This window comes from Coloeus monedula (genome assembly GCF_965178545.1).
Source record: "Coloeus monedula genome assembly, chromosome: 9".
In the NCBI taxonomy this organism is placed as follows: domain Eukaryota; kingdom Metazoa; phylum Chordata; class Aves; order Passeriformes; family Corvidae; genus Coloeus; species Coloeus monedula.
Genome location: NC_138789.1, coordinates 1,354,317 through 1,375,308, shown reverse-complemented (window position 1 = coordinate 1,375,308; position 20,992 = coordinate 1,354,317). Strand labels below are relative to the sequence as shown.

The 20,992-nt window shown below is 56.3% G+C and overlaps 1 protein-coding gene across 1 annotated transcript in view; it reads right to left on the bottom strand.

Annotated features, from left to right (window-relative positions):
* Window positions 1–17,323, bottom strand: part of ASTN1 (astrotactin 1) — a gene marked incomplete at both ends in the record, with an annotated part of 52,030 nt that extends 34,707 nt beyond the window's left edge. The window contains one exon of the mRNA XM_082286885.1: window positions 17,041–17,323. Within this exon, the coding sequence (XP_082143011.1) occupies window positions 17,041–17,323 (283 nt within the window). The remainder of the gene's footprint in view (window positions 1–17,040) is intronic.
* Between the last annotated feature and the right edge of the window lie 3,669 nt (window positions 17,324–20,992).

Sequence of the window (20,992 nt, the reverse complement as noted above, 5' to 3'; positions counted from 1 at the left end):
TTCAACATCCCGGCCGCGGCTGCTCCCCTCCCAGACCATCTGCGAGGGGAGGGAGCGGGGAGAGAAAAGTTCTGCAGGAGCAGTTGGAGGAGAGGACGAAGGACCAGACTGAAGGTGCTGGAGGTGTGGGGATTTATACCTGCTTCATTCTTGATTATCCCAAACAGCCTCATTTCCCTTGGGACAGCTGTCCCACACAAAGCAAACCCTGTCCTTCTGGAGGCAACACCTCTGCACGTCCCGATTTTGGGAGGCAACACCCCTGTCACAGCCCAGTTCTGCACCTGAGCTGGCGTGGTGCAACATCAAAACCATGGCCCATGAGCCCGGTGCTGACATGGACCCATTCCCAGGTCCTCATGCCCCCATCGAGACCTGGCATGGTGGCACACGAGGAGAACAGCTCTCCTCAAAAACTCACATCAGCATTTTGATGAAAAAAACACCCAGCAAAACAATTTTCCTCTCCATTTGGAAGCGTTTTGCACTAATAGACGCCTCCAATAAGTCAAATGAACTCTGCCATAATGCTGGTCTCCGCAGACTCATTTCATACAGCCAAGCACAGATTTGACTTGGACTTGTATTTCCTCGTTAACATTTAAACCTGCCTTATTTTCCACCTGGAACCTGACTGCGTTTTTATTTAAGTTCCCCATTAGCTAAGGCTTTTGCTCCATGCCTAAACCACACATATCCTTCAAAGGGCTCGAACTCAGCTAAATCCAGCCTTGCACTCCTCCGAGGGTCTCCAGTGTTTGAAGTGACTCAGGAGACCTCCCCACCATGAGTCACTTGCTCTCTCTGTTGGGACCTCAGGCCTTGATTTCTACCAATTCAGATGTCAAAACGCTTATCTTGACACTTAACTCATTTATACTTCCAGGGTTTTAGTGACAGATCATTCATGGGATAATATTCATGTTTTTATGGGCCTGCTTAAGAAATTCACATTCATCACTGACTATCCATATTTCATTTGCATTTTTTCCTGTCTCCAGTCTCAGGTAGGAAAACCAGCTCATTCTGCAGGTCACTCTGCCTTTTCAAGACAACCCAGCTTTTCCATATCAGCAAACATAAACCTCACTGTATATATTAGGAACCCGCTTCACAGGAGAGGACCCCTTGGGGGAAAATCTCCAAAAGACTCATGGACATGGGAGAACATAAAGGTTCAAGGAAAAGGCAGTGGTGATCTCCCTGGAGCCACTCTCAGGCTAGGTCAGAGAGATCACCCCACCACGATGCCTGCGCGTGAGGCTGGTACACGTGAAGCCATGAAGTACCACAGCAGGGCTGACAGCTAACCAGGTGTCTCCTCGGAATGCAGGGTGCCTTTGCTTTTGGGAAGGTCACCAAGGAGCTACATTTCAAAGCTGTGGCCACGCTTTAGCCTTGAACTGGGGTTTTTGTCCCGGAAACACCAGAGCTCTAACCCCTCCCTTTCTTTAACAGCAAACCCTCCATCACTCCGGGAGCTGCACAGCCTTTTTCAGAGCAAAGGACACTGATTCATCATTAGCGGGCCTCAGGCGACCGGGTTTGCCCTGCAGATGCTGACCCTACAATGTGACAGCCCCCGCTGCTCTGCCCTGCCCCTCGAGCCCAGGGGTGTGCCCAACCACACCTGTGCCACATCCCCCCCAAGGCTGTTTCTCCATCACGTTGGACCTAAAGCTGGGAGAAACAGCAGATCGGGACATTGGCTGGTGTTTGAGTTTCACTCCTGTCTTGTTACTCTGGTCCCATCTGCCGTAACTGTGAACTATTGAGGAAATGTGGGAAGAGAGGCGGATTCACCTCCTGGACCAACACGCGGGTGACATGGTCGTGTTGGGAAGAACCCAAATGCCCACCCACCCACGGCAGGGAGCAAAGGCAAGACAAAGAGAATGTGTGACTCCACTGCCAAGATGCAATGCTGATATAAAAACCCCAGAAAGGACCACGTCTGTAGTTGACCTCTCACCCTGCAATGCTATCACATCACCTCTTCCAGAGGGAAAATCAGGTCTCCGTGGTAAGATTCCAAATGATGGAGAGGCTCCCAGTCAGCCATGGAAAATTCCTGCCCTGGCTAAATTGTCTCCCAGCAAATCAGCGAGAAGGAGGGCACAAACCCCTCAGCTCAGATGGTGCTCACCTACGAACCGCAGAACTCCACCAACACAACCACTACCACTCCCAAAGGGTGAGCAACTCGAGAAGAAAACCTTGAGGAAACCAGAGGAGACCCCAACTTCTTATAAAAGCTCTTGTGCATCAAGGAAATTAAGGGCCAGTAAATTCTGCTTGTGCCCTGGAACCACTTTGTCAGAGGAACCAGTAGGTGCACCAGTAAACATGGGTCACCCAATGCTGTAAACCAGTAGATAAGGGTGATCCAATTTGACGGACTCATTTCAAAGAGCACTTGTCAAAATCAAAGTTTCCTGAAGCACCAAAGTGGTGTTGGGATAAGAAGAAAAGTCATCTTGAAGCCCACCAGGTGGGGGAGGAGCAAGGGTTTAGTTTTCACAATGAAAGGAGGTTACCAAGAAGCCCCACGGAGATCTTTGTCAGGCCCTCAGCTGCTCAGAAACACTGGAAGAGGAGGCGAACGACAAAGTTGGTCACCAAGGCTAAATTTAGTCTTCTCAAAGCTAAAGCTGAGAAGCGCAGGCAAGGAAGTGGGCAGGTGAAACTCAACCTTGGTGAAAGCAAGCTGATCTGGAATCCTGCAAGTGATATTGAGGCCAACCATCTCGAAACGGAGGAGGCAAAGCTTGGCAGGTTTGGAGGAGGGGTACAAGGAAGATGAGATGTTGCAAATGGCTTTGCGAAGAGGAGAAGCCAACTGTGTTAGGACTCCTCAGTGAAGGAAACAAACGACAGAGTGAGGACATGATAAAAGCCTATAAAGCCATTGGGCCTGTGGAGAAGTGGGAAAGGAATGGTTATTCACTATTTCTCACTTTGCAAGGATTTACTTGGGTAAAAACCAACAAAAGGTTCTTTTTCATCCACCATAAAGCATGAAAGCACTGCGAAAGGTACTGAATTCATGGAAGGCAGAGCCACCAGCAGCTATTGAGCCAGAGAGCCCAGAGGCACATCCTAGGCTGAGAAATCCCTGCAGCACAGACCTCGGCAGCAGGGAAAGGACCATATAGAAAAATGCTGCGGTTTTAACATTTTTTTTCTCAATCATCAGTGGTGGCTGGAGATGCCAAGGGACAGCAAGCCATTATCCCCCACACTGCCCAGTCTCTTGGGGTTGAAGAGTGACTGCAAAGTAAGCCTTGTGCTACCCAGGCCACCATTCAAGGATGCATCCTGCATCCACATGTCCCTTTGGGAGTGGTTGAGACCCTCTGCTCCCCCAGGCACTGCCTCACAGGAGGAGGGGGTACCCCAGGGCAGCTCCCTCCTAGTGACAGAGCCTCTCAACACCCCCTTTCCAAATCCCAGCCCTCCATGCTGTCAGACCCTACAGACCCAAGACGCTTGCCAAGATTCCCTTCAGCTTTCAAGCCAGCCAGCAATTTTCACAGGGAGGCAAAGGACTATTTATATCCATCACGGACTGGCAGGGGAGGTAATGGCTGGCCACTCCAGCCCATCTGCCAGGCACTTGGCACGACATCGGAGCACATCGTACAGGCGAGGTCAGGCAGTGGTGGTGGAACCAGCAGGGGACAGTGATGACATGGACTGCACCTCAAGGGTAAACTCCAGCTCAATCCTGCACACTCATCTGTGTAAGTTCTCACTGTGCTGAGGCCAAGAGGTCAGGAAAATTAGGTGTTATTTTGACATTTCATTTGGCTCAGCACAGGAAACAAGCGCAGCCACTTGCTCCTCATCTCCTGGGGGGAGAGCCATGGCCTGTTGATTTTCTGAGGTGTGGGATGGATGAGGTGGCCCTCCCAGGGAGTGAAACAGGACCAAAATAACCTTGTCTGCTCTCCTATCCACAGTGAGGCCAAGAGCTTTTCCAAGAAGTGATCCTCCTCTTCCTCCCACCTGCCCTGGAGGGAGCAAGGCTGGTCTCAGGGGAAGGGATGGATAAGGCAGGCATGGGCTGCTGCCAACTGCAGCCTAACACCATAAACTCTTTGGTGTTTAGGAGCTCTTACACGATTTCAAGCTCCATTTTCAAGTTTGTGGGGAGGCTTTGAAAGATAGAAAAAGGAGAATGAAAGGGAAAAAAATAAAAGAAGAAGGAAGAAAGATGTAGAAGGGAAAAAAGTTAACTGTGCTTCCTGAATTTATCACTCTTGAAAGAAGAGCTTGTCAAGACGGCCAGAGACCAGCCAGTGCATGGTGATCAATGGGAAGACTTTTGGGTCTAGTCAAGCCTGTTTGAGATTTACGGGACCTGAATAGGGGCATAAATCCGTTGCCACCCGATGAAAATGGAGGTAATTAAATCTGCAGGTGTATATAATTGTCATATTGATGATCTATATAAATCAGCGGAGCCAGCAGAGGCACAAAGCACACACTGGGCACAGAGGAGCTGTTTGCCCACCTGCCTGGCCAGAGGAAAGGGCTGGTGGGTGCAGGACACAGCCCGGGGGCACCCACCTCACCCATCTGGCTCTGCCCATCGCCGTGGCCACCACCACAACCTCCTCCTCCACAAGAGACTCCCTCCAATTGCCCCCACAGGCAGCAAAAGCAGCAGGACCCTCCACTCCCTTCACCCACCTGCAGCCTCATGCTGGCTACTACAGAATCTCCTGTGACTGCAGGAGGGTGAAGACAGGACCACAAGCATGGAGAAGCCCGGCCGTGGACATCGTGGGGGGTTCTTTGCAGCTGCTTTGAAGCTCTGAGCCCAAGTGCAAGTGGGGCACTGACTTGATCTTTTAGCAACACTTCTTTTTTTTCTTTTTTAATTTATTTTAACCTTTGTTATTTTGGGAACTTTGAAGCCTAAGCTGCTCCGAGGCAGCTGCCTTTGTAGGAAGGACAGAAAGCGCAGAGCGGGGATTTGAAAGAGGGAGAGAAACAGGGAGGGGAAGAAATGGTGCTTCACAGCTGAGGTCTGCAACAGCTCCTTCGCAGCTTCGCCCACATCCCAACAAACCCACCCCGAGAGGCGCTTGGGGCCCTGTGGGAAACCTGGACGCAAAATGACCGTGGTGCCTTCCACTTCTCTAGCACTGTGAAGCAGAGAAACCTCAAAGGCCTTTGCAGACCCGCACACACCTTCTCCCTCTGTCCCAGTGTCCCAGTGGGATGTCCCTGCGTCCCCGGGGTGGGTGCAGAGCATCCTCTCCAGCCACCGCAGCCCAGCCCCGCTCGGGGCCACGGAGGTCCATTTCCTCCTGCCCACGGGGGTGCATTTCCTCCTGCCCACGGGGGTCCATTTCCTCCAGCCCACGGGGGTGCATTTCCTCCTGCCGTGCCACCAGGGACAGGGACACAAGGAAAGGCTTTCCTGTCGTCTCCACCAGTCAAGGCCCTTCACATGTGCCTGCGGGCCGACGCCGCACCCCAAGCTGAGCCCCACGTATGTGCAGCAACTGGATAATTAAAAATTAAGGGAGAGCTTCTGCATTGCAGTCCGAATTATGTAACAGCGCTCCTGGGTTCCAGCACCCATCAGCTTTAGTGCCCTCACACGGCAGCACGGCCCTGCCTGCATCCACCTGTCTTTCCAGGTAGGGCTCGCACCCTTGGCAGGGAAGTGGAAATCTCAATGTCACAACCACAGGCAGAAAGTTCCCTTGCACCTGCAGAGGGAAAAAAAGAGAAGGAAAGTCTGCTTATTCTCTTGGTCCAGCGCTGAAACTGGAGATGGACAGAAAAAAAGGGATGGAGTCGGGGTGCTTCAGCCCAGCCAAGTGCAAAAGAGTCACCCTGGCCAGGACAGCACTCCCATGACCATGACCAGGGAGTTTCTAAGCGAGGGGCTGCTGTCTCTCACTCCTGCACCAGAGAAGCAGCAGCCCACTTCAGTAAACAAGCAGCAAACAAAATCAAATCAAGGAGAGGAGTCAGCTGTATTTTCAGCATCTCAAGAGCAAAGAGCCCTGCTGGACTCTGAGCACCAGTAACCGCAAACTCCTGCATTTACAGCCACGTCTTTGCCTTAACCCTGCCAGTTCTGGCTGCTGCTGAGCCCAGGGCTCAACAAGCCAGCCTGCCACTTCCTCCTGCCACCTCCTCCTGCCTTCTCCTCCTGGCACCTCCTCCCTTTCTTGGTAAGAAACCCACTGACTGCGCAGCCATGTCCCTTGCAGTGCTATTCCCAGGACCTGGATGCTGCCACCTGGTGCGAAGCCAGCCATTAATTCCTGCTGTGATCACTCCAAAGGGCGCTTCACCGGGCTCTGTGAAGCCACCAAAGGTGCTGTGGCTCACACCCACAGCCAGTGGCTCTGCCATCATTGCTCCTAATGCCCCTTGGCTTCTGTGTGGCTCCTGCAGTTATTTGCTCCCTCCTGGCCCTGTGCCTCTCCTCCCTCCTCATGGTCCTTCCTTTCCTGCCCTCCCTCCATCTCCCCGGTGCTTCCCTACTGCTGGCACGGCGGTTTCACATCCACGCTGCCTTTCACCCCCCAACACGTGAAAGCTGGGAAGACCCAGCCCTGAGCTATAATTACAAGGAGGTCAGATCCATCCCAGGCTGCCCATGCCCCCGCCATCCCATGGGGAGACGAGCTGCGTTTCCCAGGAACCGCCGCATCCCACACGCAGCCACCAGCCTCGGCTCCTGCAGGACACCCCCTTCTCTTCCTCCCAGTTTGTGCCACGGGCTGTGGGGGCATGCTGAGGCTGAGGCTGAGCCCTCCAGAGATGTTAGCCAGAGATGTGCCTTGCTCTGCAAGCACAAAAAGGTGGAAACGTGACAACACCAGCTGTGGAAGCCAGCCCAAGTGCGAGGCTGACTCCCCTCCCCAGCTCACAGGCATTCCCACCATCCACGGAGGGGGCTGAGCTATTTCTCCTGCCCACCAGGTCTGAGCGCGCCAGGACCACGGCACACCCCGGAGGAGAGCAGCTCCTGCTGAAAAACTGTCAAGATTGGTTTCATCTTTTCCTGGAAGGATATTTCAGGCACTGACTCGCTTGCAGGTGCTTGGACTCACATCTGAGGCCACAGAAGCTGCACCTGGGCGTGAGCTGGGATGAGTTCCTTGCTCATGGAGCAGCAGAGACATTGATAATTCCTCCCAGATTCACAGGCCATACATGTCATGTCTGCAAAGACAAACTCCTGGCTCGCCCCCTGGGCCAGCAGGGAAGCCAGCAACTCCGTGGCACCAGGACGGCTCTCGGGTCCCCTCACTGCCCCTCTCCAGAGCTCTCCCAGTGAGGCAAAAGACAGAGCCCAGCTATTTCTGGCTCAGCAACACAGGAAAAGGTGGGAGATGCAGCACAGGGATGGGAAAACAGCCCTGCATTGGCACAACCACCACTGGGAAAGCAGTGACCAGGGGAGCTCGGGGCCAGCCCAGGGCGGTGGGAGGCAGGGCAGCCTCTCCAAAAGTCCAAACAGGAGATTTCCCAGAGGCTGCAGGCACTGGGGACATCATTAGGGGAGCAAACAGGCCGAGAGCACCGCAGCAATTTACAGACCCCGCGGCCACTGCCGCACAGTAGAGGCTGGCAAGAAAATTTGGGAGTGGGATGTCTCCCCCCGCAAGCATCCCCCTTCCCTACCGAAGGCAGCCAGCTCGCCTGATCCACACAGCAGCCACCCTGCCATGATGCTGCCCTTCCTGCAGGAGAAAGGGCACCACCTCATCCTGCCACCCTCACAAGGACAAGCCCCCCCGGCCCATGCTGAGCCACCCATCCCCACGCTGGAGCTGCAACCCGCGGTGCTCTTCCGTATCCTCACCCCTCCTGCAGCGCCCTGAACCCTTCACCCGCACCATCCCCTCCCAAACACTCCACGTATGCAGCCACAAAGGGAGCTTTAATCCTTAAGCCACCTCTCCTAAAAAACTGCCCTGCCTCCTGCCCCGTGCTGGAGCAACCCCCGTTGGAGGAGGGCACTTGGTGGCTGCGGGGCAGCGGCACCGGGAAGCACCGGGCGCCTGCCAGCCCGGGAAAGCGGTTCCCAGCACCGTACCCTCGCTCTCCCACTCCCCTTGGGATGCTAAATTAATTGCCTTGTCTCCTGGAGCTTTTAGCTGGAGCAAATAAAAGAAAAAGGGGGGTTGCCAAAACCCATAATAAGGTCTCCAGTTCCTCTGAGCTACAAGGGCTGCTTTAAATTTCGGGGTTTTTTTCTTTTTTTTTCTTATTTGAAGGAGGTTTCCATGGTAACTGTCTCCCATCACACAAGAGCCTGTCCCGGGGATATTTCGGGGTTGCTAATATCTGCCTTCCCAGGCAGCCACTGTGTTGTGACGGTGACATCGCAGCTGGGTCCTTTCAGCAGGGCAGGAGGGCAGGGGTGCAGGAGAGAGGAAAAGGAGGTGCCGCTCCCGAAAAACAAGGTCAAGATCCTGCCTGTACCTGGTTTACCCTGCCTGTCAGGCAGGCCTCCATCCCAAAGGGCTCTGGCAAAACAGGTTTTGCTTGGACCACTGCCCTGATTTGGGAAGCACTCACAAGGCAGTGCAGCCCTCACTGGGCCAAGCAGACGTGACCTGTCCAAGTAAGAGCAGGGGCACAGCCTCCGTGGCACCTTCTGCCACCTTCTCCTGCCCTTCCTCCAACCCTTAGGAAGAAACTCTTCCCCATGAGGGTGGGGAGACCCTGGCACAGGGTGCCCAGAGAAGCTGTGGCTGCCCCTGGATCCCTGCAAGGCCAGGCTGGACAGGGCTTGGAGCAGCCTGGGATAGTGGAAGGTGTCCCTGCCCGTGGCAGGGGGTGGAATGGGATGAGTTTTAAGGTCCCTTCCAACCCAAGCCATTCTACAGTTCTAGGATTCTCCAATTCCCTTCCTCCACCAGGTTAGTTTTCAGCTGGACCAGCTCCCTGCAGGAGCAAAGCCAGCTCTCTGCATCCCCCAAGCTGCTTGCTCTGCTACGCTTGTTAGCCATCCTAATTACTGAGATGCCTCAGAGCTGGCCAGAAAAGGGGCTGCGCTCCCTCTTGCATCGGGGCTGAGGACCCCAAACTTCTGTGACCCGTGTGCCACCACCAGCTAGAGGGTTCCTCAAGAATCCCGTACTTCCCTTTGATTATAAACATCTAAAAAAGCTCCTGTCCACTCCCCAGTGGATCTCAGGCTCTGCAGGCAGGAGCCATGGAGGGATGGGGCTCAGAGCCCTTCCTCAGCCCATCACCAGCAAACGAGACCCCACAGCAAAGCAAGTGTGGGGTCAGCTTAGCCACGGACCAGGCTCCCACAGCAAAGCAAGTGTGGGGTCAGCTTAACCACGGACCAGGCTCCAAAGGGCCCAGCACCAGGTGAGCATCCATCCCAAGGACCCCCTGCTGCTGGGCAGGAAAACAGGATCAGAAATCCCAACGCAGCCCAGAGGAGCAGGGCATGCTCTCCTCTGGGTGATTTCTCAGCCAAAAGCCATAGTGGGACAGCCAGAGCCTGGCAACCAAAAATCTTATTCCCTTATCTAGACAAATCCCTCAGCTGCTGCTTGGGGTGAGCCACCGGCCACAGCTGCAGAGATGCCAGAGCCCAGCAGCTTGGAAGGAGAAGGACAACCAGTCTTAAGTGACAGAGCTGTCATCATCCAGGCACTGCCTTAATCCCACCAGGAAAAAAAATCCTTCCTTTGAAGGACTGCTCTGCAGCAAGGCTCCAAGAGAGATGGTTTCAGTCTCCGTCTAGCCATGAAACCATGAAAAAAAAGTAAGACATGGTAGAATATAAAATTAAACAGAATGAAACAAAATAGACTAGCACACAATAAAATAAAATAAAATAAAATAAAATAAAATAAAATAAAATAAAATAAAATAAAATAAAATAAAATAAAATAAAATAAAATATGGGATGCAGCTGATGCCACTGGCACATGGAGAGGAGGGCAGAGGTGAGACAGTGGCATCAGGGAGGCGTACGGCTGCCCAAGGGCTCCCTCCAGCAGCAGAACCACAGCCAATTGCAGGGGTGTAAAACCTACCACAAATCTTTGGGGGTCTTTGAGGAGTGCCCACATGGGCAGCCTGGCCCCCCAAACTGGGACAGGTCTCAGGGCAGGAACAGGACCAAGCCTGAGCATCCCTGCCTGGACATGGGCTGCGACATTCAGGAAGGGAAGTGAAAGAGGGGGCCAGGCCCCGCAGCCCCCTTGGCTGAGTGCTGGCTCCCTGCCCGCCCTGCCAGACCCCAACACCCCCATGGAAAGGCCAAGCAGCCCCACATCCCACTCCCCCCACTGCTTTCTGGGTCAGCGAGATCCCGTCCCAGCCCCGCTGCCGCTGGAGCCAGCTGGATGCGCGGTTGCTGTGGCAACGGGTTCCCAGAGACGAAATCCTTATTTCTTACTTTTTTTTCCCCTTGGTTAAGGAACAAAAATATACAAGAGGCCCTGTATATCCACCGTGCCACTGAAACCTCCGTGCCCAGCGAGACAGAGGCAGTGGGCACAGCATGGGGGCAAAGGATGGGGACACAGTGTACAGCATGTCCCCAGCACCCCCAGCCTGGCCACAGGGGACTCCCTGCTCCTCCCCGGCGTGCTGTCAGCTTTCCTGCAGCATTTTCCACCCTGCCACGAGGTTTGAAGGGCTCCTGATAGCTGAGGCTGCTGCTGGGCTCCACTGCCTGGAAGAGGGCATGGTACAAGGCATGGGGTGTCCCTGGTGCTTCAGTGGCTCTGAGCAGGTCACCTCACCCACTCTGGACCCAGCTGGAATAGGGATGTGGTTACGCTGCGTGGCCAAGAAGAGGGGCTGGAATGGGGTCCCACCAGCAGTTTTCCCCCCATTATTAAATCAGCTATTAGATCTTGCTGTTAGAGGAGCCTGTCCTGTCCCACCAGGTGCTCCAGGGCAGGGCCAGGGTAGGATGCAGCCCCTTGACAGATCCCTCTCCACTTTGCTGGGGACTCTGGAAGCCCCCAGGCCTTGATGACAAACATCTCACACAGCAGAGCAGACACCCAGCAGCACTCTGGGTGCTACAGCAGTGTTCCACCACCAGCAGCAACCACTCCAGGAGGATGGAGGAAGAAGGTGGCACCCCTGGATTTTCAGCAGACATACACCCCAGGCATCCATCTCAAATTCATGGGAACAGGGGTTCGGACCCCAGCCAGGTGATCAGCTGCTGGCAGCAGGAAGGAACTCACTGAATCCCACTGCCAGGATGGGTGTTGCTGAGGGGCAGGAGGGCGGCTGAGACGGGGTGTTTTGGGTTCCCTTCCCCACCACAGCTCCTGGGACCTCCCCAGGCAGATTCCCCCACTGCCCTCCAAGCAAGATGCCAGCAGCTGTCCCCACGCCGGGCCTGCCAGAGCACAGATCACACTGGCGGGTTTCAGAGCACGCGACAGTGTCCAGGATCAAAGCCAAGTTCAATTAATGGCTCACAATCTCATTAGAGAAATTATTTCAGGATCTTGAGTAAAAGTCCGATATATCCACTCCATTCCATTAGTCAGGCTCATTTAGTAATTCAATCAATCTAAGCAAGGCAATTGAGTTCCCCTGGTACAATTTAACTTGGTTATTCTCTAGGTACTTCAGAATTTCTTGGTATTTGGTTCATTATTTCACCATTACGCCAGTTTCCAGGTGCAAGGTTCACACTGTGGGCCCCACGGCGGAGCCAGGCCTGCTGCAGCCCTCTGCCATGCCCTGGTCTCTTGGGATGGTGACATGTGATGGGAAGGGGGCTGATCTGGTGGTGACACCCCTGGGAATTAAGTCAAGCCAGGGAATGGCACCGCAGCACCCCAAGAACTGCTTCCCACCATGGGGAGCTGGGACCAAAGGGCTGCCCTGTGTGCCAACAGCTTCGGGACCCACAGCCAGCGTCCAGATCCAGGTGAGAGGAACAAAACTCAATGGGATGCTCCTCTCACTTGATGTGGAACTGGAAAAAAACCCGGGGATAATGCAACCCTGCAGCCCCTTGGTTCCTGCTCCCCTCCTCCGGGGCCTTTTAGGAGCTGAGGGTAGAGGGCAGAGCAGGAGCAGCAGGGAGGTGTGTGGGACGAGGGTGAGAGCCCACGGGTGTCACCTCTGGCCGCTGCCCCACGCAGCCTGGCCGGAGAGCCAGGCCGGCCGGGCACTCCGCTGGCCATCACCCCGATTAGCAGCAGCCACATCCCTGCAACCCCCCCTGCTATGCTGTTATTAACCCAGGGAAGTCAGGGCCAGAGCCTCCAGCGGTAGAGCCAAGAGCTTAGCTAGGATTTAACCAAAAATAAAAAAAAAAATTGATTGGATATTTCGGGGAGATATTCAGGAGCAGTTAAATATGCCCAGCTCATCGGTGCCTTTGAAAAATCTCACCCCTCTAAAAAATTAGAATTGATTTTGTATTTAAAAAGGAATCTATTTAATTTAAAAGTAAGATAATTTGAAATCATGACAGCTTGTATTAAGGCTGGAGTTTATGATAATCTATTAAAGTCATTGAAGTTAAGAACCGTCTCCCATCCTCTGCTGCTGAGGCTCCCGAGAGGGCAGCGGGGAGTGGGAAGTCGGGAGATGAGGGGCTGCACTGCCCTATTTCAGAGCACACCAGCCAGGCTGGAAACCTGGAGAGGCAGAAAGAGCTCCTTCAGCTCCTCCACACTCAAGGGAAAAAAACGAACAGGACACAAGAAACCATCCAATATTTCATGATCTCAAAATATCTGGCACCCAGAAAGCACGAGTTCAACCCACCAGCTCTGCTTTCTCATTCCTCAAGTCGATTTTACACTCAAAAAGGTATCTCAAGACTTTACTTTTCAAACATTTATTGCATTACAGAGAAGGTGAAGGAATCAAAGACACCGTCTTTGGCGCGGCTTTTAATTGCATCACAAATCTCCGTCGAGCCCAAGGGGCTGAGGGAGGCCAGCATGCTCATAAATACCCCTCTTGCTGCTTTACAGCCTGCAAAGGATGGGGCCCAAAAAAATTAGCAGCCTGCAGGAGTGTGAATCCAGTTAATGACATATCAGATGTGGCTGGATGCTGCCGAGCCAAGCAGTGAGGGAGAAGGGGGTGTGAAGGCGAGCGGACAGGGAATATTGAGCTGCAAATTAGCATTTCTTAATGGCCAACAACCCAGCAAAACACTTCCTCCCTTCAGGAAAAAATACACCCAACGCAACAAACACGAGACGAGATGAAAGGCCACTGCTCCAAATGAAGGTTTCCCTGATCTAAAGCAGGATGAAAGCAGGTGATTTGAAATGCAGGCAGCCCCGTGTGCAGCAAGCGGCCCCATCCCGGCTCCCACACCCTCGGCACATCCCGAAAATTCAGGAGGTGGGAGAAAACCCCGCAGCAAAATGGGGAGATGGTGTTGGAGTCCCTCTGGGGAGAAGCGCAGAAACCAGTGTGGGGTTTGTTGGCAAGAGCCCCGAGCTGCTCCCAGGCAGTCGCAGGCAGCAAGGCAGCACGAGCGCAAGCACGGCCCAGCGCAATTAAAACTCGCCTCACTCATTAGCAAAAAGAGCCACAAAGCCTTTGTCCAAGCATCTCGCCTGCTCCTAAACCAGGGGTAGTAACCCCACAGACAGCCCACCTGCTTCTGGAGGAACAGGGGAGCAGACACGGGGTCTGGGAGATCTGAGCACAGCTGTCTGTGGCACCGGGGCGGACACGGCAGGGAGAGTGAGCCCCAGGAAAGGTGCATGGACAGCAGGCAGCAAGCACTGCCTCACCCTCTCGTGGAAAGATAAATATAAACCTCATCATTAATTTATGCTACCAAAGCTTCTCACCAGGGGTTAGCAGGGATCAGGAGTCACTGGTGTTTTTGGCACGTCCACTTCAACAACCCCCCGGCACGTGAGTTTTAATGAGCACCACAGGTGGCTCTCCAAGGACCTCATTCTCCAAACACCCCAACACACCTTCAGTTGGAAGAAGGATCCACGTATCCATCAGTGGGATGCCTGGTTTGGCCACTGGGGTAGGGAGGTGCCACCAAGGCAGGGGAACCACACATGCCGGTATCCATGAAAACTAGCTCAAAAAACAAGCTTGAAAGCCCTCAGATTATTTAGGAGGAATTTGAGAGGGACACCAGGACTGGAGGCAGGGCTCCCTGACCCAGAGCCTTTCCCAGCTGCTCCCCTCACTCATTCCCCTGCCACGGCTCCAGCCTGCTGTAGCCACCTACCTGCATGCTCCCACCCTCTTTGAGGGGAAACTGAGGCATGGAGAGACCCCCAAGGGAGCTGATCAAGAGCCCACGTGGCAGAGCCAAGGCGCCAGTGCCATGAGCCTCTGTGAAGCACTTCATGGTGCTCCCAGCCCAAACCCAGGCCCTTTCTGATCAGGGGCAGCACCTGGGTCTGGTCCAAGGTTCTGTCAACCAGCGTGGAGCTCACCTTCCCTTGGGAACCCCTGCCCTGGGCACGAGCCCTGGATCTGAACGCCACCAGAGCAGAAGAAGCAGCTGTCCAGCTGCCCTTGGTTCAGACACCGAACCAGGCCACGCTCAGTGAGTATGTGGGGATCATCACCTCTCCAAGACATCAATCATTATACATCCAAACTCAGCGAGGTGAGTGCAGTGAAGGGGTCTGGTGTTTGCCAGGAATGGTGCAAGCAGCACTGTGTGAAGCCACATTCCTGGAAGGATGCTCAAACACACCCTCCAGAGCTTGTGAGAACACAGACGGCCACCCACAGAAGTCCCAGGCACCAACCTGACACAGCCATGCCCCCAGCAAGTGTGCAGTGACAGCACTGATGCTCTTGGGTTTTTTGGGCTGGGGGACCCCCAGATCCAGAGGTTGCAGCCTCTGAGTTGCCAAGTGTGGGTCTTGCAAGACTTCTGTGCATTTCAGAGTTTCTGCCATGCAAAAGCAGTGTCCAGGCTAATAGTGGTGGTGGTAGTAGTAGTAGTAGAAGTACTACTAGTAATAAAAATGATAATCATAATAATAATAATTTTAAAAAACACCCCCACATGGTAAAGCAGGACAAAACAGTAACACCCACAGATGGCAAAGTGACCATGCCAGCTTCAAAGCAAGCCCTTTCCTCACAGGAGAGAGGGAGATGTAACATGACATTCCCCAGAAGTCACCAAGCTGAACTCCTGGCAAACCCCACAAGGTGCCCCCACCTGCCAGCCCAGCCCCAGCCCCAGCATTCCAGGCAGGAAGACTTGCCCTGGGATCATCTCTGTGTCTCCACAGCTCAAACCACTGCATGCTGGGCACAGCACCATGCACCCTCACGTTTTTGGGGGATCCGTGTCCCAAGCAGCAATGCCCCAGAAAGCCTGGCCAGCACCAGGACACTGAGGTGCACTGGCACAGGGCTCGTCATCCTTGTATTTGTCTGGCAGCAGAGAGCAGAAGGAGGCAAAAGCAAACCCCTGCCAGGCATCATCAGTGCAAGCCCTGGCTGCAGTGGGGGCTGCCAGGGCAGGCAGGTTCTTCCCTGCACTGCCCAGCGTGTGGCACCTCACGGATTTGAAAAATCCCTGAGGAAAACCCTACAGTATGAGCTGGGCTCATGCCCAGGAACCTCCTCCCGATCCCCACCCAGGTATTCCCTGCTGGCAGCACCCGAGGCCCCGGGGCCTATCGGGGTCTGGCTCCACGGGATCGGGTCCAAGGGGGCCAGGGAACCAGCGCTCGGGTGGCCTTTGGGGCATCAAGGTGGTGGGGCTGGCGGCCGTGCCCGCGTCCCCCTGCATCCGCAGCGCTGCCGCCTTGTTGCCACAGCAACGCTCTCCGGCCTCCGCTGCAGCATCCCGCGGCACGGGGCTGGGAGCGGGAGCCAGGGGCGCACCACAGCCCGCTGCCCCTCCCCACACCGCCCCTGGGCTCCCGCAGAACACCCCCGGCTGTCCCCACACAGCCTCCCCACGGCATCGGCAGCCCCACGCCTGCCTCTGCCTTTCTCCCGGCGAGAAGGGGGATGCCCACACAGCAGCCAGTGCTGCCCCATGTCCACCCAGCGACCAGAACTGGGGGAGTTTAGCACGTGGAGGGGTCCAAAGGCCATGGAAGCGATGAATTGCTGGGAAAAAAAAGCCAGTTGGGGGTCACTGCTGTACACAAGGGTGGTACAGCGGGGCAGCATCACATCAAGCAACACACCAGCGCCTCATTTTTGGGCCAACATCCAAAAAAGGGTGGCATTTTAAAACCTTCATGGGACACCCAAGGTGCACCCAGAGAAGCAACAGATGGACAAGGCTTGCAGAAGGAGGCACAGCCAATTTTGGGGCTGCTGGGAAAGAGACGGTGGCTTTTGCCCAGGGCAGGACATTACATGTGGGCAAGTAACTGATGTTCTGCACCAATGTCACCAAAAATGAAACATCTCAGTGACTCGTTCCAGGTGGTGAGGAGGGAAGCGGGTCCCTGTACGCGCAAGGGGTGCAGGCCTCGCTCTGCATAAACAAAGGAGCAAATTGTTGGCTTTTTTTTGTGGAATAAAACTTAAGAAGCCCATGAGATAAGGGCAGATGAGCCTCACCAAGTAGATGAAGAGCAGGTGGGAACCACCCAGACCATGTGAACAGGCCAGAGCCTAAAACCTGGGGGCAGAAGCACTTGGAGGCAGCACACACAGGCAGGATGGGATATATTGGGCAGCGGAGTAATTTTCCATCAGGCTGCAGGAAAGGTGACTCTCTGCTCAGGGGCAGACAAAGCAGAAACCCTGGCCTCCAGCCGGGCACGCTGGGAGCAGGCCGTGGGCTTCCTGCCAGCACAAGCCGCCGGTGGCCATCGATCGAGCCGGGGACGAGCCCCGTGGGTGACTACCTGGGCATGCATCGAGCACCCCAGGCCTGCAGCATCTCCAGCCGCGATGCTGCAGTGGGTGAACCGGCCCCGGGGAGAACCGGCCCCGGGGCTGAGATGCTGCTGCAGCGGGGTGAACCGGCCCCGGGGCCGAGCAGCCGCAGGGCGCCCGCCCGCCGGTGCGGCAGGGAGGAGCCCCGCCGCCGGGGATGCTCGGGGCCCCGCCGCGCTCCCGCAGGCTCACCCAGCACGAAGTAGGGCAGCTCCGTGTTCTCCAGGTCGTCCACCACCACCATCTCGCCGGGAAAATCGTTGCGGACCGAGAAGAGCAGCTTGGGCTCGGCGGCCGAGGGGCCGTGCATGATGCTGAGGTCGTTCTCCCGCAGGAAGGGCAGCGCCGACACCGTGATGCTCTTCAGCTTGCACTCCAGCTCCTTGGCCGCCGCCTCCGCCGCCGCCTCGGCGGGGCCGCTGCCCGCGGCCAGGCAGCACCCGGCCAGCAGCGAGCACAGCCTGGCCAAAGCCATCTTGGAGCCCCGCGCCCGCTCCCGGCGCCGGGCGGGAGGCGGCGGCGAGGGGCGGGGACCGCGGCCCGGCGCCTCCCCGTGCGGCGCGGCTCGGCACGGCCCGGTTCCTCCGGCCCCCCGCCTCTCGCTGCCTCCTCTCCCCCCACTCCCCCCCACCAGTCCCTGGGAAACCGGGAGAGCTGCGGAGCGGTGCGGTGGCGGGAGGGACGCGGGACTGCCCGGCCTCCTCCTGCACTGGGAATAGCGTGCGGGTACCACCCCGGGAGAAATTACAGAACTCCGAAATCCCAGACTTCAAAAATCCCAGGAGAAGTCCCCAGACCTCAAAAATCCCACGAGGTGTCATGGAAGGCAAAGCCCCAGAAGAAGTCACTGACCTCCAAAATCCCAGAAGAAGTCACAGACCTCCGGAGTCCCAGGAGAAGTCATGGACCCCAAAGCCCCAGAAGAAGTCATGGACCTCCAAATCCCCCAAGTCCATGCGTTAAATATATATCATTGTCTGTATGTGTAAACACACATATACAAATATACATATATACCTATGTGTGTGTGTGTATATACATATATATATATATATATATATGGAGTGTAAGGGCAACCCCAAACCTGCTGGATTTGGATCTTTTTTGCCGGATCTGGATGCTTTTTATTTTCACTCTAAGTGAGCACAAAGCAGCCCTGACAGCTTGTCTGACAGCCACACCTTGCTGCAGACACCTGTGGTCCCCCTGCAGCCAAAATCTCCTGATGGAAAATGTTCTCTTCTTCCACTGTGGGGGAAATGCCCAGTCCTCGTCCCAGCAGGAATACATGGCCATGGTCTGCTGGTGTGGATTTTCCCCCTGGGAGCCTCCTGATGGCAGACAGCTCTGGGACAGGGTGTGGAGGCATCCCTGACCTGGAAGCAGAGCTCCCACCCCAAGCTCCACACCATCTCCTCTCAGGGGACATCGTTCCAGCCCTCCTGGCACCTCCAAAAAAACCCCCACACAGCAGATACTCGCAATTTTTTGTATTTTTCTTTTGTGGAGCTTTCCACCTCCTCTCGTGAGGGCTTCCCGAAATTCCCCCTCCCTCATGTGTGCCAGCTGTGAAGCTTAACATGCCCCAGAGTCGGCGTGGAGGGGGACAGTACTGTGCCCCACACACCCCAAGCAGTGGGTGCTTTTCCCCAGACTGATCTGTGACATCCCTGTGTTTTTACCTTCCGTGACAACTCGGGCAGGAAGAACTGTGCCCACCAGAGATTACCCACGTCCAACAACCAGAGTAAAGCACTGAACGGAGCCAGTGAGGATGTAGTGGGGTGTGTTTCAGCAGTGCTGTCTCCCTCTGGCACCAACTGGCTCGGGATCAGGAGAAATCAGGAAAAATCAGGAAAAAAAACCCCAAACAAACAAAAAAACCACCAAAAATAAAGAACCAAATGGGAAAAATTTGGGAAGAAAAATCAGGAAAAAATAAGGAAAAACGAGCAGAGGTGTTTTGTAGGATGTGGCTCTCCTCTTGTGTTCCTTCTGGGGAGCACAGGGAAATCCCATTGGATGACTTCCACAAGGCCCTTTCACTGCTCTTCTTTCACCAGGCGACCCAAACTCATTAAAAGGAGCTTTTTCACTCTGAAAAATAATTAAAAAAAAAAGGTGCCATTGCATTATTTAGAGGGTGTCTCCAACAAGGCTCTTTCTACCCTCCCGTTTGGACACGGGATGCACCCACAGGAGCGCTGCCCCTGGAATGCCTAACGACGCGTGGAGAGGAGCGAGGAAGGGGCTCGGTGGGAGGTGTGAAGAATACAGATGGATAAATAGAACACACGTTAAAAAACCAGCCGAGAGCAGTAAATCTGGTGTCACTGACGGCGTGCTCCTGCTGCTCGCCGGGAATGACCAGCCCATGAGGCTGCCCAGAGAACCTGTGCACGTGGATCCCTGGAAATGTTCGACGCCGGGTTGGATGGGGCTCGGAGCAGCCTGGTCTAGCGGAAGGTGTGGCTGACGGTGGCGGGAGGCTGGAAGAGGCGATCCCCAGGGTCCCTTCCCGCCCCGCCATTCCCGGCTCCCTCACGCCGGCCTCGCGACCCTGGATCGGCGGGAGGAGGCAGCGGGAACGCCCGCCCCGCCCCGCCCCGCCGCGCCCGGCCAATGGGGACGCGCGGGGCCGGCGGCGGCGCCTCTGATTGGCTGCGGCCGCTGCATATATTATGGCGCGGCGCGGCGGCCCCGGGAGCGCGGCGGACCCGGCAGCGGCGGAGGCTGTCGTGAGGGCGGCATGGTGTGGGCGCCGCCGGGGGCCGCCCGGCCATGGGGCAGCGCCCGGGAGGCAGCGGCGGGGCAGCGCCCGGGGCCGCTGAGCCGGAGCGGATCGCAGCGGGACGGGACGGAGAGGCGGCCGGTGCCCCGCCGGCGCTGATTTGGAGCCTGGGGTGAGTCTGCGGGGTCGCGGGGAGGAGCTGGGGGACGGGGGTGAGCCGGCGTGGGGATCCCGCCGGTGGTGGGGTGGGGAGGGAGCGGTGCGGGGGGAGCGGCGGCCCCGCAAGGGCGGGATCCCGGGTGCCAGCGCCGGCTCGCTCGGTGACCTTGGTCAAGTTGTGTCCCCGCTCGGGGCTCGCTTCGCAGCATCCCCGGCGAGGTCGGGTGTAGGGGAAGGCACCGCGTCCTTCCCCGGGCGGGAGCCACCCCGGCGCGGGGCCCGACAGGTGACGGACGGCTGCGACCGGCCCGCTGGGACCGGGTGCTGGCGGGCTACCGGGATGCCCGGGATGCTGGGACCTGCCGCTGCGTGCTGAGTGCGCTGCTCGGTGTGAAGTGCCGGTGTGAGACAGCCCGCGCCCGCAGGGACCGGGGGAGATGCCCCCGCAAATGTTAAAACAGACATTTCTCCGATGGGCACCGATCCGTCAATAGCCTGTGGGGGAATCGCCCGTTCCCCGCACCGCAGGGCCCCGCTCCACCACCCCGAGCATCGGGTCGAGCAGTGGGTGCGTGACCCGTCGGGAGGTGTTTGCTCGCCTCGGGCGCCTCGCCGGCACAGCACCAGCAGCTCCGGGAGCCGGGGGGCCCCGCTGCGAGGCTCCGTTCCCTTCCCTAAACACTCGCATTTTCAATAAGAAACAAAACTCTGGGTCTTTAAAGCGCTGGAGAGCATCAGCTCTCGGCGCAGCGATGCTCACCCTGCCCTGTCCCTCCCCAGGGGACCCGCGTGTCGCCGCCCCGCAGCGGCAGTGGCGGGTCCCGGGGTGCCCCCGCTGTGGTCCCGGGGCCGGGCACGGTGAGCCTGGGCGCTGCGGGGCCGGGTGGGACCCGCCGGCAGATGTCAGTGTCCCCTCTCTGTCAGCAGCCAGGAGGGTCCCTGCCAGCCCCGGAGATGTTGCAAGGAGGCCCCTGCACTTTTTCCGAAGCGGAGCTGTCTTTGGTGGCCGTTCAGTGACAGTTTGGAGACCTGGCGAGCAGCAGGGTGCTGGAAAGGGGAGTGGCCCCACTCTGACGCCTCACAGGAGGGCTCCCTCTCTCTGCCCAGCACCAGCCACCCACCACCTTATTTGTCCTGCACCGCTAACGTTGAGCTACACTTGCGCATCACTGCCCATCCATGACACTTGTCACCCGTGTAAAGGCAAGGGAGGGAAGGGAAGCAGCGTTCCCCACCCTGCACTGTCCCCAGCTC